At 42.5% G+C, this 19071-nt stretch overlaps 1 protein-coding gene across 1 annotated transcript in view; it reads right to left on the reverse strand.

Moving 5' to 3' along the window:
- Nucleotides 1-18351, reverse strand: part of RTEL1 (regulator of telomere elongation helicase 1) — a 44652-nt gene extending 26301 nt beyond the window's left edge. Inside the window, exons 1-18 of the mRNA XM_058036073.1 lie at nt 18300-18351; nt 17026-17146; nt 15397-15595; nt 14935-15028; nt 13935-14016; nt 13290-13350; nt 12977-13052; nt 12724-12808; nt 11533-11598; nt 9952-10105; nt 9577-9615; nt 8885-8963; nt 8148-8245; nt 7542-7597; nt 4953-5030; nt 4040-4121; nt 691-823; nt 258-371 (exon numbers count right to left, since the gene is read on the reverse strand). Coding sequence (XP_057892056.1) covers nt 258-371; nt 691-823; nt 4040-4121; nt 4953-5030; nt 7542-7597; nt 8148-8245; nt 8885-8963; nt 9577-9615; nt 9952-10105; nt 11533-11598; nt 12724-12808; nt 12977-13052; nt 13290-13350; nt 13935-14016; nt 14935-15028; nt 15397-15595; nt 17026-17127 — 1598 coding nt within the window. The 5' untranslated portion in view covers nt 17128-17146; nt 18300-18351. The remainder of the gene's footprint in view (nt 1-257; nt 372-690; nt 824-4039; nt 4122-4952; nt 5031-7541; nt 7598-8147; nt 8246-8884; nt 8964-9576; nt 9616-9951; nt 10106-11532; nt 11599-12723; nt 12809-12976; nt 13053-13289; nt 13351-13934; nt 14017-14934; nt 15029-15396; nt 15596-17025; nt 17147-18299) is intronic.
- Nucleotides 18352-19071: the final 720 nt, after the last annotated feature.

Raw genomic sequence — 19071 nt, forward strand, 5'->3', positions numbered from 1 at the left:
AATTGGATAGGATTCAGTGAAGCTCCTGGGGGATGGCTGTGGGTGCAATCCCAGCTGAGGCTGGCCAGGGCCATCAAGGAATATCAGTGCCTGATCCCTTCCAGACCTTCAATAGGAGTGGTTAAAGGGTGTTGTTATTCAGCATTTATCCAAGAAAACCACTAGAGATCCCTTACTTAGCTGGCATACTCCTGTTAACAGAACCCAATGCTGGAACCCAAAGCTTCCAAGCAGGATTCCACATGGAAGTTCATTACCTTCTTTCATAGGTGGAAGTAAGCACAGCTCCATCAGGTCCCTTTGGAATGATCCCCACCCAGAGCTGGTGTTTATCAATTACATGAGGATTCTCCAGGCAAACAGGAAAAGGGCTGGAGAGAAAAAAAGAGGAAGATCCCAGTCATACCCATTATATGATTCCCTACCATTTCCAGAATCATAAGAGTGGTTTGGTTGGAAGAAACCTTAAAGCTCATCTCATTCCACCCCCTGCCATGGGCAGGGACACCTTCCACTATCCTAGGCTGCTCCAAGCTCCATCCAGCCTGGCCTTGGACACTTCCAGGGATGGAGCAGCCACAGCTTCTCTGGGCACACAGAGGACTTTAAAATCCTGAGATAAAACCTAAATCCATGAGAGCAGATTGTGCATCTTTCAGGAATGGCAGTGTCCCAAACCCAGGTACTCACATCTGCATTTCCATGGTAAATGATGAGAGGGGGGAGAGTGTCCCACTGGTGAGGATGATTGTCCTGACTCCCTGTCGAACGAGCTCGTGCATGCTGTACCCAGGGCTGAAACACCAATAGCTTAAAGTCTTCCCTGCATTAAATAAAGAGAAAACACTAAGAAATCAAAGTGGAAAAACTAGACTATGACCAGCATATGGCACATGGCACCTGAACTTCTGAGAGTAAACCAGACAGCATCCAAAGTCAAAATTCCAGGTGTATGGCATGTCCTGCTTTGGTTCTTCCCAGATTTAATGACTTTTAATGAAAATATCACTGCTTCCTCATAATCTAACAAGACAGTATGTCCAACCTTGCACTGGCTTGAAAAAAGAACCCCTTCTCTATGAGGAATTTCCTATGTAACTACATAGGCTATAAATCTTTCACCTAAACTTCCCACTTTCCCCAGAGTCAACTCAAAAAACACTACAATTTCTGCTCAAATCTTTTGTGGGATGTGGTGACAAATATATATATATATACATACATGTATTTTAGTGTGTGACTCTGAAAATATGTAAGTTATCAACAGAAAGAATATTAAGAAAAATAAATAAATCACATCAGTAATTTCCTTCATTGCTCAGCTCAAGCTTGCTGAAAACTGCATCAGCATGTCAGAGACACAGGCACAAGGGAATGAAAAGAAAATCCATGTCAAGAACAAGAGCAGCCAAATGAAACATCACCTTTAGTTTCAGTTTCTGCTTTTCATGATTAGTTTCAGTAAAAAAAATAAATACCTCTCACTGAAGTATCACGTGAATTTCTTTGAATTTTACACAAGCCAATCAAAGCCTTCATTTCCAAAAGAAAAAGCTGGTGCTTTCAGGAAATCCCCATTAAGACGTGCCCAGTGAGTCACTTACTGCTTAGAATTACACGTGAACATTTAGCTGAAAGTTTTATCCTTCCATCTCATTTGGACAGACCTATCCAGACAATGCCCAAATTCTAGAAGACTCACATTCCAAAATTCAGGAGATTCCCTCTCTTTCTAACTCACACCAACAATTGGTGCAAATTAGTTTGGACAAGCCAGTGAGTATCTGCAGATAAGAGCAAAGTCACTCAGCCAGGAACCCAAGAAATCCCAGCACAAAACCAAACTGGGCTGATATGGGATGGCCTGGAAAAGGACAGCAGCCCCTCATGTCTGCTCCTCCAGTGCTCAGTTGGAAACACATTTCTGTAACCCAGCCAGGCACCAGTTCCCAGTTCCTGGACAAGTTGGGGCTGCTGTACATTTTTAGCCTGATGTGCTGCAATTATGTCTTTAAGCTTAACAACAATAAATACATTTTCAAGGGTCCATTCACCAGCAGGAAGTGTTGGGCATTAAACAAAGCTGGTCTCTTCTTCCATTCCTGGTACAAGGACAGCAAATGCAAGGAGAAATGGCTTGCTAATAGTCTACAGCACGATGATTTAGAGCAAATGTTAAACTGCAACAGTCCAATATTGTTGACATAAACAGCATCTGTTCCCAGATGACTCAGGCAGCAATCTCATCAGCTACCCCAAGCTATGCCCCTTGTCCTCACCAACTACTTTGTAGAGAATGATGTTTGAGTGGACAATTTCCACAAAATCCCTGGAAAACAGCTGTTCTTAAATGCTTGAATTATTTCTAGACCATTTGCTCCATCACTACAGGAAACCAGAGACTCCATCTATCATGTCTGGCCTCTGCTAGGCTTACATAAAGGACAAATGTCAGCATACTCAGGTGTGTTACACAGGTACTTGCAAATACTGTTCTTATTTGAAAAACAAATATATCAGAATCCATCTACTGAATCATAGAATTCTCTCACTGCTTTGTATTTCTGTGTATAAATTCTCCAAATTATGCAATTAACCTAACAATGTTTGTATTAGCCTCTTCCTGCACCCATCTTTAACCAAATCCACTCAGAATTATTCCTGCATCTTAAAACTCCAACTGAGGAATATCTCAGGAAAACAGCATTAAGAGATTACTAAACAGCACTAATTTAATGAAAACATTTAAGGGGCTATTATGTGCAAACCCAGTAAATTCTTGAAAATTCATTCTTTGAAAAATGTTACTTTTGCCCTTAAAAGAAGGACTACCATGAAAGAGATAATTACACACTCATGAGCACTTAACTGAGTAATTAAGTAGAAACTAAGTAATTAAGTAGATAGTTATGAGACAAAGTATTTACAAAAGTCTCTGAAGAGTGTTCTGTTAAGAAGGCTTAGGTAAAGGGATCTGCATCTGCCTTCTGTAATTGAAAATGTCAACTCAAATTGAAAATTTCAACTTAATTATTAAAAAAATAAATTAAAATATCAGAAAGAATGAATGCTGCAGTCCAACAAAGCTAAGTTTGATGCTGCTTTATAGGAGCATTAGGATAAGCCTTTGATTCAGAGGCCAAGTTTCTTTTCTTCTAAATATATGGTTCTGAAGTTACCTCAGTTATATTGGGGTAATTCCAGATACTGGGAACTGCAGAGCATAAGGAACAAAACAGGTGGGAGGAGACTGACAAGGGAGGGGATTGGAAAGTATAGCTGAAGCTGAAACTCTCAAGAACTGACAACACACCCTGAAAGTTGCTCAAAACAGGAAGTTCCACAAAGCAGGTGATCCCAAAAAGGTAAATATGCCCCAGGGCAAGGCATTTTCTGCCTCAGAATTCACATGATCTGGACAAGATCTCTGGTATATCACATGAAACTTCTCTACAGAGCTCCAAAAATGAGCAAACAAACTGTAACACCTCCACAATGTAAATAATTTCAACAGAGAATGGAATAGAATTTCTTATACCACCTCTGACAAACATTTTTGCCATCAAAACTGTAACTGAACCCCCTTTTTGCCAAAGGCAGTTACAGCCTTATTCAACACCAGTTTTGTGTTTAAGTCAACACAGTTGTACAGAGAAATCCAGCTGGTATGAGAACAGAACCTATAATGAACCTCATTAGCAACCTGAGGGTTGGAGGAGACTCCCCCATTCTTGGCTGCTCTGAAGATTTTGTCTACACCAATACAACAATTCCATGATGGAGATGATCTTTCACCACAATCCTCACCCTAAAAGAACTCCAGCAGTGCACAAACCACCAATGGTACAAGAAATTCTTATATTGAGATGGCACATGGCACCTCCCCTTCAGAAACAACTATAAAAGTGAAAAGCTTGTCCCCAGCTCATTGAATCCACAATAGAGCTGCACCTGTTTTCTTCTATTTGAATCAGAAAGGAGCAGTTGATGAGTTTTCAAGGCAGCTTTTGCATGAACCTCCCCAAGAACAGTCCTGTACCTTGTCTTTTTGAAGATGATGAGTTCCAGAGATCTGTCCTTTGTTTCTTTTTCTGATTACCATTATCCACATGAATATGTACCTGAAGGAAAGTAGCAAACATTTCTAGCAATGGCTGCAGAAATGAATTTGAACTTCATCCCTCAAAAAAAATAAATGGCCTACATTAAGAGTAATTAACGCAATTATTGCCACTTTTACAGTTTTGCTAAGGTTATATAAATTTCCTGTCTCTTTTCTATTTTGCTTCCAGTATTTCGTAACCATGAGCAAAAAAGTGCATCACCATCCAACCAGTCATTTTTGAATCAGATGATGGGAGCAGCTTTTCATAGGCTGACCTGAGCAGAGACCAAAAACCCAATTATTTGGGTATTTCCACCAGCATAAACCACACAGATCAAATGCAGAACACTATCATGGTGGAAAGATTTGCTTCATTTGGCAACAAAAATAGTGTAAAGTCTAAATGTGACATCTAGAAAAAGATCTGTTCCTAAAATTCATCATAACAACACATCCCATAAATTCCAAACTTTAAACAAATTAAAACAACTTCAGGGAGGAGGTTCAGTGGTTTTGCTGCAGTTGCTTAGCACTGGGCTAAACTAAATATACAATATTGGAAGAATACCTTGCTTCTTTTTTAATATCCAATTTCAAAATTTTCTGACATTTCCATTTGCTGCACTTTCAAAATTTAATTAATAAATTCATTTCAAAATTGTGGTTTTCTTCAGAATCTAAATTAAATAACGTTCCTTTGGTGGGTTTTTTTTGGTTGTGGTCTCTTTTTTCCTCCCTGTAATCAACATCATGTGCTGTACTACCCACATCCTTCCAAGGCTGAGATACACCAAGCACAGACATTAAATGCTGTGAGGAAAAACACAGCACACAAAAGCTCCCATACCTTGTAATATTTAGATATTGCCTGACGTGGCAGGAACCCTGTTGTGACTCCTTCTGGGGGATCCATGCTGAACACTGTCTGCAAAATGGAGGGAAACAGAACCACAGAATTATTTAGGTTGGGAATGACCTCTGAGATGGTTGAGTCCAAGCTGTGATTGATCACCCAGCCCAGAGCACTGAGTGCCACATCCAGGTGTTCAACAAACACCTCCAGGGATGGGAACTCCATCACCCCCCCTGGGCAGCCCCTTCCAATGCCTGACAACCCTTTCCATGTAGAAATTCTTCCTGATGTCCAGCCTGAACCTCCCCTGACACTGCATGAGGTCAATTCTTCTTATCCTGTTCCCTGGGAGCAGAGCCTGACCCCCACATGGCTGCTCCCTCCTGTCAGGGACTTGTGAGGGTGAGAAGGTCCCTCCTGAGCTTCCTTTTCTCCAGGCTGAGCCCCCTCAGCCTCTCCTGGTGCTCCAATCCCTTCCCCAGCTCTGTTCCCTTCCCTGGATGCTCAATGTCCTTCTTGTCATGAGGGGCTCAGAACTGGACACAGGACTCAAGGTGAAGCCTCATCATTGCTCAGAGGGACAATGACCTCCCTGGTCCTGCTGGCCACTTTAGTTTTGATACATACATACACACACACACACATCCTTTTGGTAAAATCCCCACACCGAGAAGTGTCTCCACAAACATCACTGCAATAACCTTAAATTTCTTTCCTACTCTTGTTATCAAATAAGATAACTTTTGAATAAATGTGGTTCTTCCAGGCAATTCCTGCTCCCCACATGGTGCTCTCAACTGTTCCAAAAACTTCAAGTCAATATCTAAACATACTCAAACTACATAAATGACAATGTTATTATTCACACTGTTCATGACTCTGACTGTGGATAAAAAAACACTCTAAGGAGATCAGTCAGAAGCAAGCATAGAAGAGCTTTTTGAGTTCCTTCAGTTTAAAATTTCATCTGTGGTCCCTCTGCTAATAACACTCTGCTTATATAAATAATTAAGTTGTAATCATATCTAATTGTCCATACATTAAATTAAAAGCTTCTATCTGAGTTATGTTTTTCCCCCCTTTCCTGCATGTGATGTCTCACGACTACAGATGATGCTCTTTCAAACATAAAGCATCTCAGTGCAACTCCAGTGAAAACAGCTGTGGTTCTCAAATATTTACAACTCTGTTAATTTTTCTAAACAAAATTTCTCCAGACACTGATAGGAATTACCCAAGCTCATAAGAGTATCAGCTAGTTACAAGATGTTCCCTAGCAATTAAAAAAAAAAGACACAATTCCTGGAAATATTTACTCCTGAAAAATAGCCAAAGATACAGCACAGAAAAGGCATTTTGGTAAGTGTTCCTTGACAAGCAAGAAAAACAATTACTATTAATTAATACAAGCTGGTGTTAAATTAAGACTCAAGGCTCTGCAAGAAGCAAACTCTGACCATGTCCCTCCTATCTCAAGATGGCAAACTGTCCCTGGCAGATCCTTTGCAGGCACTGTCCACGTGCATGTGCTCAGCAGCAGAAAAGGGATCTGAGCTTTCTCCTCCAAAGTCAAATCTCCTTTTTTATCTATCCACAACCCAAAAGAGCACACACAGACAATTATTCCCAGTCCTATGGGATCAGGGGACCTGGTTTCTACTTCTGAATTTTCTCATCTCTCAGCTTTGAAACCTTGAGAAACCAATTTAAATTAGGCTCAACTGTCCTTCCCTCAGAACAGCAACCTCTCCCAGCACAAACCATTTGGTACCATAAATCACTACTACTGTAGTGTAGTGTAAATCACTGCTAGAAAAATGAAATCCTGTGTATACCACTGTGAATGCAGCCCCACAAACACCCATGCATTCAGAGTTCAGTGCTGCAAACCTGCCAGGACCACTCAAAACACACCCAGGTGACTTGTCTTTATCATACAGGTCTGCAAGGTTTGAATAAAGTTTTTATTTTCAGTTTTAAACAGGGTGTTAATCTCTGGTGCCTTTGTGTACACATATATCAGACAGACCACTGTCTAACATAGAGGCTCACTGCATCTCTGAATTTTATGGGGCTTGGGATTTTCATAAACAAAGTTTTGGAAGTGTACAAAAAGGAGATGACAGCATTATGTGGATACCCACAAGTGTCACATTCAGTTCCTATGGAACTGAAAAGACTTTTGTTTTAGACATCTCCTAAGTTAATAATTAAATGAAAAAAATACTGTTAAATTACCTTTTGTTTGCTTTTTTCCTTAGCCCCTCTTGTTATTTCATGAGATGATCTCATATTCCCCAACATTGCTGCAAGCAAGTTCAATGACCCAGCTCCACCTGGTGGATGCTAAGCCCAGCCAAAATTTAAATCCAGCATCTCCAAAAAGAGAGACCAGAACTACAAAAGAACAACCTGGGTAAAAATCAGATTAATCTATCCCATCAGGCAGCAACTTTCTCCTCAAAAACTACAAACTTGCACCATTGCACATCCCAACAAGAATAAAATTGATCCAATATCTTTACATATCTTTTAAACCAACTCTTCTATCCTTTATGTATAGAAACAGCACTAAATATTTACCTGGATAATATCTGAGACCTTATGCAATCCAGATGTATTGACAAATATCCCAGTACCTGGAGAAAGCAACACAAGATCACACATGTAGAAGTTGAAAAATTTTCTTTACAGAAGAGCAATTTAAGAACAAGATGCTGACAGACATTAGAACAAAAGCTTGTTAAATCAACAGGGGGAAAAATAATTTTATATGATTCTCCACCTTCCTGTTTTTTAACTCCAGGACCAAGGAAGAACTCAAGACACTAAAAGTACCATCAGCAAAATGTCAGCAAGCTTCACACCACAATCCATGTGGTTTTGGAAAAAAATAGTGTCTGTGCAAAAGTCCTCTATGTGCATGGATGGACCCATACACTCCTGTTTTGACACAAGGTTGTTCTCAGCATCAGTTCAGCTACATGAAGAGATTTAAATATGTTTCCCAGCAGAGGACCCTGCACATCTTAATAAAAGACACAAGTCTTTAAGGTCAGATTTTAGCTTACAGAGGCTTTATCATTTGATGTCTCCCCCAACAACACAAATTTCCAGTTTCTTACACTAAAGAGGAAAGCCTTTAGTGAAAGAAACTGAGTAAAAAAGTTTAAAGGTTCATGCACTTACGGCCTGAAAGAAACTGCAAAATCTGCTCCAGTGACTCCAAGAGGGAGGATTTGGTCTGAAGGGTTATTTGGGCTTCTGCAAACAGATCAAAGATGTAGCTGCAATTTATAAAGAAAAAGCAGAATTGGGAAATACTGTAAAGAACCAAACAGGCACAAATAATGTTGGTCTTTCAGAAGAACAATTTCACCATCATGCAGCAAAACATGTTTCTGTCTCCATGAGAATGAAGTTTCCAATAATAAAATTAAGTACTTGCTTATAAAGACAGTGCACAATACTGCCATGGCAGAAGGTACACAGACCATGTCATTCCCTTTTTCCATCATTCCTCCCCAACATACAATTCATTGCTAATTTAGAAGCAGATTGGCATGCAATTTCCTCATTTTGTTTTTTTTATCATGTATAACAGGCACCAGTTTAGAAATGGACTTCCAGAGCTCAGAGGTACCTCAGACACCACTGCAGCACTGGTACCCCTGCTTAAATCATGACACAAAATTGAAAGAAGCACAGCTTCTTCCAGCTCAGGAAACCCAAGCAGAGGATTTTCCACTCTTGAAACACTAAAAAAGGGAGTTCCTCCAAAAAGAAATAGGGGATTTCAGGAAAATTAAAACCTTGAATAAATACTATTCCCAGAAAGTAGAATAGAGCTATAGCCCTAACAGCTGCCCCAGCTCCAATTTGCTGTTCTTTTTAACATTTAAACACATTAATGAGAAGAAATTTACCTTCCCTCTTTGGTGACTCCATTACCATTTGCTGGCAGCTCCACTGCATCAATAGCACTTTCAAGCTGAAGAAGAATTTCTTTAGGAAAATTAAGAGGAAAAAGTTAGGGTGCACAGAAAGTCATGTCTGGGACACATCTAAGTCACTTTTTCAAATGTACTTTATGACAAAGCCTGTTACAAAAGACAGAAGCCCAGCTGTTGATCAAAACCAATTTCCTGGATATCACCTTTAAATATTCATATTCAACTCTAAGAACTTCCATGACCTCAATTTCTAATGAAGCTGAAGAGTCAGCAGCTAAATGTTAAACTCTTTACAGACAGGGAAAGTTGTTCTTGAAAATCCTTTGTATACATGAGATATCTCAAGCTCTTGATGTTAACTTCAGGTTCTGACAGCAGAATTATGCAACTGATGCAATTCCAGCACACTGACAAGGTTAGAAAACATGGGAACTTCTAACAACGAAGGAAAAGACACATTCATCTGCCAAATCTCTCTTCTTGGGAAAAAACTAACTAAACATTCTAAAAAGTTCTTGGGAAAAGCCAGATCCAGATAACTTATAACTGAGACATTCATTGACGCTTAAGTTACGTATATGGCAATGCTATGTGAGCTTGATTTGTAGTTGCTGACCTTTTCAAACTGCTTCAACAATTTTCAACATCACAAAAAATACACTTACTCTTGATCTTTGCTATATCTTCCAGTTCCATGTTCAATCCTGTTGAAAAAAGTTAAGACTTTAAAGAGGTTGTTTCACCCCTTTTTCATTCCCAGTTTCTTTATGCCTTTCCAGAAATTATGGCTATGAAGGTTAGAATTGTGTACATAGAAAGATATTTTTTGTGGTCCCCTCAATGTTCTCTTTCATAGCCCCTCATGTCCCGTTAGTTTGATCAAATCTTCCAGTGTCTAGCAACAATTACTAATTAACAACAATTTACTTAATAACAGGAATGTAAATTTCCCAGAAACTTCCCCTAAAAGTTATTTTCAAGTTCTTGGTAGTGGCACTTCATTATCCCAGAGAAACAGTGATGTGTCACTGTCAACACACCTGAAGTGGCCAACTCCATGTTGAATTCAGCATTGATTTCATTCTGTTGAACCACTTTGGCTTGTTCCTCCAGGACAACATTTATTGCATCCATTGCTGAAGCCAGATCGTAGGGAGTCAAGTCAAAAGAAGAGGACTCCTCACACAACTTCTCCTAAAATAGAAGGAATGGAAGAATTATTCTGACCCCTCTGTGCCCTGTTTATTCAGGCAGTTTCAGACATGATGAAGTCCAGACAACCAGACCTGATTTTATTTTTGATCTCCAGCTCAGGCCAGAGGATATTTCATAAACACCTGAAGACTTGGACTATTCATAAACAAAATTTTTTCTGAAATGTAGAACAGATTTTGCCTCTTCCACATTATCAACATCCTAGAGAGTACAGACATAGTTGTCTGATGTTCAAGCAGGAAATTCTTTACTTAGATAATTGGTTTGTTCTTCGAAAAAGCTATTTCTCTACTTTCTATTTAAAAAGTAGTAATGGTTTAAACACTCAGGATTAGTAACTTTGACAAAACTTTCTCTGACTTTGAAAATTAAATCACATATTGCTTTACAAGAAATTTTCTGTGACAAAACGAATCATTTTCCCTGAGGATTGATGATAAATAATAAGGCCTAACCTACACAAATATTTGACTGTAATAGCTATGAAGAAATAAGTTATAAAGAAATTAAGTGCTGAGCAAGATGCATGTGTAAACAATCTAATCAGAAAGAAATGAATTTTATTTCAGGATAATCCCTAAATTTCCCCATATTAATCTGGAAGCAACAGCACCATCAGATAACTATTGCAAAATGAGAAGCTGCTCTGGCTAATTTCTGCATGCAGGCATCAATTAGTAATTCCTGCACACTACAAAGGGAAAAACAAATCCAAACCCCAAACAACTGTGACAGGATTTCCAGACATTTTTTCAACAGAAGATGTTCTGAGGAAAGGAGCAAACCCTGGATGCAGCAAGGCAAGGCTCTCTAGTGAAGCAGAGCAGACTCGGGGGGCTGTTTACTGAAAGGACACCAGGCACTCACACAACAAACCACAGCTGTTCAGCAGAAATCCCACTGGGAGACTGTGGCTTCATGTGGCAGAGAAAGGGACATATTTCAAATGTTCCTCTGCATTTCATCATTTAGAAAAGAGCTGCAGTTTCAAGCCAGCAAAAAGGAAGAACTCCTACAGCAGCATTAATTATTTTTCTTGTTTTGGTCTGTGAATGAGGACTTGGAAATATTACAAGAGGCCTGTTTGCCATCTACTGCACTTGGCAGAGCTGATGCAGATTCAAGAGTGGGTCTTCCATCATTTCTTACACAGTGTTTTCTTAGAAGTCTCCAAGAAAAGAAGCACCTCATAAATCTGGAGATGTACCCTTTAGAAAGAAACCATCACCTCATAAAAAAATAAGCAGTGTCAAAGGACTGTTAACTACAAAATTTAACTGTCAGAGAAACACGAAATGTTCATGATAATGAATATTAGCAACATACACCTGAGTACACATTTTACAGGCTGTTTGTTTTACTCTTTGGGTGCAGATTGAAAATGGTAACAGACCAGAACAACTCACCACGTTGTGAGCTTCATCGAGTATCACCACAGTCCCCTTCAGGTCCAAGTTGTGTGATTTCCTGCTCTAAAGACAAAATCAGAACAAAGAAGTGGACAAAAAGGCCACTGAGAAATATGGATTTGATTGGCTGAGAAAGTGGATGCTGAGATACTTTTGGGTTTTCATGTATTTTTTAGTTGGGTTGGTTTTTTCCTTTGAGAAAACAGCAAGTAATGGCTGTGGCTGCTGGCTACAGAAACCACAGAATCACTTTCTCTGGAAATGAAGGTGCTAAAATGTATCATGTAAATGTTCACAGAGGTTACAATTTGTAATAAAGAAAAAAAAAACAAACCCTGATGTGCCATATTTGGATTAGTTTAACTAATTTGAGAAAGTTTACCTATCAATTTGAGTCACTTTGAGTCATTTTTGACAATAGAGATCTGGGAGAAGTGGGGTGTAAAGCAGAGGATTTGCCATGTATTTACAATTTGATGCTTGTGTTGCCTTTGCAAGTGGATATTCTGGACACAACCCCTCCAGCACCACATGACTTCATTTCCCAATGCTTCTCTGCTTATAGGGCTTAAGGGATCTTTTAAATTTCTTTTTTAATTTATTAAACTTTCAGTCTTCCTGCAGCAGTGGGGTGCAATCTGGCTTTTACTATAATTCATTAATTACTCCAAGTTGCATGAAGATGTCAGCACATTTGTTTCCTCAACAGTTTTCAAAGGTTTCACTTCCTATCCATAAAATACAAACAGTTTATTACAACTGTTTGTACACAAAACCAGATATTACTTCCAAGAGATATGTCCAGTTTCTACTGAAAACTTCCTTATTCTGAAAATCATGCAACAGCTGCAGAAACAAAAACACCTCAGATTGCATGCAAAAATACTGCACAGTATGTGACTGAAGATTTGTGTCCAGGAAGTGAATATCACCTAAAAATGGAACCACATTCTGCAAAGCTAATTCTATGAGTATAGAAAAATGTCATTTTTTTTTTTTTTTTAATCATGGGAAAGAAATTACAGAGAAAACCCCATGGTCCTGAACTGAACTGGGGTTTGGTCAGTTTTGAATCACACATAATGCATCCACTTGCCAGGCATCACTCTTCACTGTTTATCCACTAAAAGCATAAAAGCATAAAACAAACAGAAGAACAATGTATTTAAAAGCAAAGTTACATGTTACCTTTGAGTCTAGTAAATAATTGTAAGGCATAAAAATAATGTCTGCTTGCTGCTTCAGGCTCCGAGAGAGATAATAAGGACAAGCTCTGTTTAAAAAAAGAAAACAGTACAGACTATAATGCTTGCAGAAATATTAAGAGGGCATTCAACATTCATGCACTCTGATACACAAATGGATTAATAAAAGTGAACAAGGAAACAATTTTCATTATTTTCACAAGTCAGGGCGAGGAAGGTCAGAGGGGACCACTCACCTGTGCTTGTTTCCATTTTTAACCAAGTCTTCAATATCCATGATTGATTCAATCACTTCTTTCTCTGTACTCTTTTCTGTAAAAGATGACATTAAAATGACACCAGCTTAGGTGAAAGCATCACACAAAGATTTGTTGTTACCCTGATCATCAAACTCACCCACTAATATTTCACTCTTGAAAGACAGTAACAGAGAAAAACACAGGTGGATTTTGCCAACTCTTCCAAACCTCTCCACCTGCCTAGCAAATCCCTCCCTCTCCAAAAACCAGGGCTTTGCTTCCAGGGGAAGTGAAGGTGAGCCACACTCACCTTCCACATTGTTATAGAAATGACAAGCACGAGCCATCACTTTCATTCTGCACATGTAGATCTGTAAAACAAAGCCTATTTCAGCCCAGAGTAGAACAGCCTGTCAGGCACTGAAAGCAGATTAAGGAGTGGAATCAGATCTAACCCCACCTAATGAATAATTGCTAATCAAAGTTCTTCAGCTTTAAAACCACATGCCCTGCTCACCTTGCCAGTTAGGCTCTTTTTTTGCAGCACAGAATACTCACAACATGCTCAGAGAAAAATGTGTTATATTTTACCATTAATACTTTTCAAAACAGTAATCTTTGATATTGAAAAAATAACAGCTAAATCAATAGCTGAAGCAATGTTTTGAAATCATTATTGCTCTTGACAAACTCATAAATAGCAGATCAGAAACTACAAATTATTAACTGTCATGTTCTACACAGTGACATCTTTCTTTGGATAGAAAATGCCACCAGAGGCGGAATTACATTTTGCACTCACATAACTGGAAACCAAACATTCCTAAAAAAACATTTAGAACTACTGTACATGCAGCCTCTTATAGCTAAACAATGTCAGGGTGAAGAATGGCACACAAATGACACAAAAGCCTCCATGTTCTCCCTGAACATCCTCTCCAGGCTCTGGTCTCACCTGCATGTGGTTGCTCTCCTGTCGCTTCACTTCAGGATTGATGCAGAGCTGCTCCCTGGACCCCAGCACACAAACCTTTGGCCTGGATACACAAAATTGACATTAAAAATAAGGCAAGAGACAACAGAGTTGTACATGCTTAGATTCAATATGTCAAGAGTGAAAGATTCAGGTGAAACAGATGAGCCCAAAGCAAGGGTCAGAGCCAGAACAAGTCAATGAGTCTGTAACTGCTGTGTGTGTTACTGGACGTGGAGGCACTGCATCTCTGCTGGCAGCAGTGGGTGTTAATAAGCAGCAGCAGCTCACAGCAAGAAGTCACAAGCAGCAATTTACACCATCCACCACACAATCTGGGTTCTGTTATGACAGCTCAGCCCAGGCAGCTGGGGCCTGTCATCCATTACAAGCTTTTCCCAGCTGGTTGTGATGTTCAGAGCAAGGTTAGGACAGAACTGGTTCACTACAAACATTCACCATGGTTTGGGCTTTTTTGCTTATTACAAGGCTGTATCTTTCCAGGAGCTACATAAACAAATGGCTGTGCCTCTCCAAAGTTTAGCCACACACTGGCATGAGAACAGCTGAAAACTGTGACAGGCACTGGTATAACAGAACCACAAATTTCTTAATAGATTTACATCAGCCTAAGGAGCTCAACTTAGTAATGGCTTCTCACTGCCTTAAAAAATATCCCCAGAAAAATATAAATAGGGGAAATTTGTAAAGGTCATTTAATAAATTAATGTGTCAAGTAAAAAACCAAAACCAGACTAAATGCTGAAGATTCTACGACTGAAGGAGAGAAGCTGTGAAGTATTAAAATAAACCAAGCCCATCAACAAAGAAAACCAGGCTCTAAAGATGCACATTAAAGGAACTACATTTCTCTGGATAGCATCTTTTATGCATTCATCCACAGAAGTTCAAACAATAACTACACCAGAGGGGTTTCTCTACCTTTTCTTTGAATAAGGACACTACCCTAAATCATACTCACCTGTACACTGTGTTCTTTAGCTCATTAATGACCTGTGTAAGCTGAGAGTGAGTCCTGGAGGCATAAATTATTTTTGGAATGTCAGTGTAATAAGCTGCCAAATAGAAGAGGAAAAAAAAAAGCAGAAAGACATTATAAGCATAGAAAGGAGAACTAGGGATATTCTTAGCCTCCTTCCCCAGCTGGTACTATGGTAACAGTTTGGCTTGTAGAGACAGCAGGAAATGCTGTCATCCAACTATTCACAAACATAAAATGAGCTAAATGATTTTCCAAGAACTAAATGAGCTCCAAGAAAAATTCAAACTACATAAAGCACCTTGAAAATGTATAAAATGGTGAAACTGTGCTCCATCTGCTCAACAACAGCTCTATAACTTTTATAATTGTATATTTATTATAAAAGACAGATAAAAGCACGTGTTGACTACCATTCCTGAGTGCAGAGGTGGTGGTACTCACTTGGGACATCCCCATCTGTGGCAGCAGTGCCCCAGGAGGACACAGGTCTGTCAGGGAAGAGCTCCACCCCATTCATGCGCTGCGCGATTTTCCGGGCTGAGATGGTGTCCTTGAAGTGCTCCCTCCAGGCCAGGGTGGAACACAGCAGGCACAGGGTCTTCCCTGTGCCTGTGGGGCTCTCCAAAATGCCATTCACCTTCTTTGGTGGAGAGAAATAAGAGAGGGATTCAGGGGTTCAGCAGGACAGGTCTTGGTGCAGCCCTGCACATCCTCTGCCAAGGAGCAAACGCCAGCCCCACCAAGGAACTCCCACACACGAGGTCTGATCAACCTGTAGGACCCTCTAATTAACTTAATGAGGCTTAATCAAAAACCCAGAGCCAGCCATCACATTTTTTTTTAGCACAATAATTCAATTCTCCACTTTTAGAGCCATTGGAGTGTGTCGCATTTCAGGATAAAATACATGAAAATGTGAGAAGTTACTGAAAAACCAGCCCAGAAAGTTAAAGTTCCCAGTTAACAGAGTGATGGTTTCCCTTAGGATTAAGGTTTTATTCCATGCCAGTTTAGGCACAGAACTTTGTCAGCACTTGGAACACCTTGACCTACAGGATGTTACAATTTTTAAGTGTGTGGCAATACTAAAAATTGGAAAAAAGCAGCAGCTGAGCTCAAGGGTATGAGAGGAATTTATATCACAATACTGAGAGGAGGCACCAAGCAGGTACTGTGATCCAGAGCTTATGGTGGAAAGCCAAAGTTTCCACAATAAGCTTGTTTGGTCCCTCAGAACAATCCTTTGGTTCCCACAAAGATGTGTCCAGAAAAAAAAGGTAATTACTGTGAAAAATGCCATTTTATTATTTTGACATTCATTCAGTAAAATTCTCCTCTCACACAGCAAATGGAAAATTATACAAATAGTCCAGATATTAACAAGACAAGGTAAAATCCCTCCTGTGAGGAAAGGCTGAGACAACTGGGATTGTTCAGCCTGGAGAACAGAAGACTTCAAGATGACCTAACTGGGGCCTTCCAGTTTCTGAAGGGGGCTACAAGAAACACAGAAAGGGACTTTTTACAAGGACCTGTAGTAACAGGACAAAAATGGATTCCTACTGAGAAAGTGTAGATTTATGTTGGAGAATAGGGAGAAATTGTTCCCTGTGAGGATGCTGAGGCCCTGGCACAGGGTGCCCAGAGAAGCTGTGGCTGCTCCATCCCTGGAAGTGTCCAAGGCCAGGTTGGATGGGGTTTGGAGCAGCCTGGGATAGTGGAAGGTTACCTGCCCATGGCAGGGGGTGGAACAAGGTGAACTTTAATGTCCCTTTCAACACAAACCATTCATGATTCTGCAGTCAGACCCAACCAGCCAAGGACAGACTGCATGAACACAAGCAGCCTTTCTTCCTTTTCCCAATTTAGGCAGGAACAGCTCATCTATATTTCTACTGACTGCCACCTGCCAGCCACGATTTTCATTACCACAGAGTAAAATAAAAATACAAGTAAAAGGTCAGAGAAGATTTGGAAAAGCAGCATACAAAGCACATAAAGAAAACTTGAATTGTGACAACCTCTTCTTAGAGAAACCATTTAGTACAGTTAGCAATGACACTCACTCACCTTTTGCAGGCATTCCAGCACCTTGGCCATATAGGCTTCCTGGCATGGGTAGGGCTGGAAGGGGAAATCCACTGTGATCCCATTGAGAGTGATCCTGGGCATGGCTCCTTCCCTGAGGTGCCTGTAAGGAATAGCAGACCATGCTGACCCTGTTGTGGTGGTGATATCATGCCAAGATAAGGCTGAAAGAGACCTGGAATTCACCTCATTCAACCCCTGCCATGGGCAGGGACACCTTCCACTATTCCAAGCTGCTCAGAGCCCCATCCAACCTGGCCTTGGACACTCCCATGGATCCAGGGACAGCCACAGCTTCTCTGGGCACCCTGCACCAGAGCTGTCACCATCCACAGAGGGAAGAATTTCTTCCCAGTATCATCACACTCAGTCAGGCTGCAGCGTTCCCCTGGGTCCAGCCATGCCAGGCCCGAGTAAATAGGGTCGCTCCCCTTTTCCTGTCGGCCCCTGCGGGCACGGGAAGGAGCAATTGGGTCACAGCGTTCCGGGCCGGGCCGGTACCAGCGGCTCCGCAGGAGGGTCACGGGCACTCGGGACACGGTCCCGGTCTCCTACTCCGGGGCTGCACCGCCCGCTCCGGCCGCTGTTCCCGCGGTCCCAGACTCCTGTGCTCCGGGGCTCCCGTGTCCCCATATTGCTGTGTTCCCGTGTCCCCGTGTCTCCCCGTTCCCGGCAGTTCCAGATCCCTGTGCTCCCGGACTCCCATGTCCCCTTGTCTCCATATTTCCGTGTTCCCATGTCCCCTCAGCCCCGTGGTCCCGGCGGTCCCATATCCCTGTGCTCCAGGATTCCCATATCCCCGCGTCCCCGTATCTCCGCGCTCCCGGCGCTCCCAGATCCCTGTGCTCCGGGTTTCCCGTGCCCCCGTGTCCCTATACTGCTGTGTCCCCATACTGCAGTGTCCCCGTGTCTCCGCGCCCCCGGCAGTCCCAGATCCCTGTGCTCCGGGCTTCCCGCACCCCCGTGTCGCTGTGTCCCCGTACTCCCGTGTCCCCGTGCCCCCGTGTCCCTATATTGCTGTGTCCCTATATTGCTGTGTCCCCATACTGCAGTGTCCCCGTGTCTCCGCGCTCCCGGCGCTCCCAGATCCCTGTGCTCCGGGCTTCCCACACCCCCGTGTCGCTGTGTCCCCGTACCGCCGTGTTCCCATACTGCTGTGTCCCCGTACCCCCGTGTTCCCATACTGCTGTGTCCCCGTACCCCCGTGTCCCCACACTGCCGTGTCCCCTGTCCCCCTTTCCCCGGCGCTCCCTCACCTCCCGCTGCTCCGTTCGGAATCCCCGCGCCGCTGTCACGTGCCACACCCCCGCGATCCCTGCGTCACTTCCTGCGCGCGCTCTCGCGAGAGCGGCGGCGTTGCCCCGGTAACGGGCCGGGAAGGCGGCGGCCATGGCGGGCCCGGGCCGTGCGATCCCGCTGGAGCCCGGGCCGGGTGTTGGGGAGCGAGCGGGGCTGGTGGCGGCTCATGAGGGCCCTCGGGCAGGAGTAGCGCAAGCCCGGTGGGGTTTGAGCGCTGCTAGGTCTGAGGGAAGCCGGTTCCGCTCCCCAGACAGGCCCTGTGGTTCAGCCGGACGGTTCCGCAGCCGCTTCCCCCGGGGCGGAGGCCGAGCTTGGGCCCCGGAGGTGCGGGATGTGGCTGTTCCCTCCCCAAGAGCTGCATTTCCAAAGCCTCCCAGCCCTGTAGGGTCTCCCCGCGGCAGGGCCCCCCGGGAGTGGCGTTTGTCCCCGTTTGCAGGGCTCAGGACAAGCGCTGCCCTCGGGCACAGTTCGTGTCCCGGGCCCCGCCGTGCTCTGTGCCGGGCTCTGCTCCCCGTGGGCGGCGCTGCTCGCTGGAGAGGGCAGAACGCGGCGGGGTTCTTTGTGAAACCCTCGGCGTTTGAGGTGGGAGGGCTCTGTGGCTTTATGCTGAGCTCCTGCCATAGGAACGGTAATGAATTCTGACGGGTCTCTTTTGTTAGGGGTGAATGTGCCGCGCCTTTGTTCCCGGCTTTTCTGCAGCGCGGTGCTCCCACCCTCCAGTCCCCTGCC

The sequence above is a fragment of the Melospiza georgiana genome, chromosome 17 (assembly GCF_028018845.1).
Source record: "Melospiza georgiana isolate bMelGeo1 chromosome 17, bMelGeo1.pri, whole genome shotgun sequence".
Taxonomy (NCBI): Eukaryota; Metazoa; Chordata; class Aves; order Passeriformes; family Passerellidae; genus Melospiza; species Melospiza georgiana.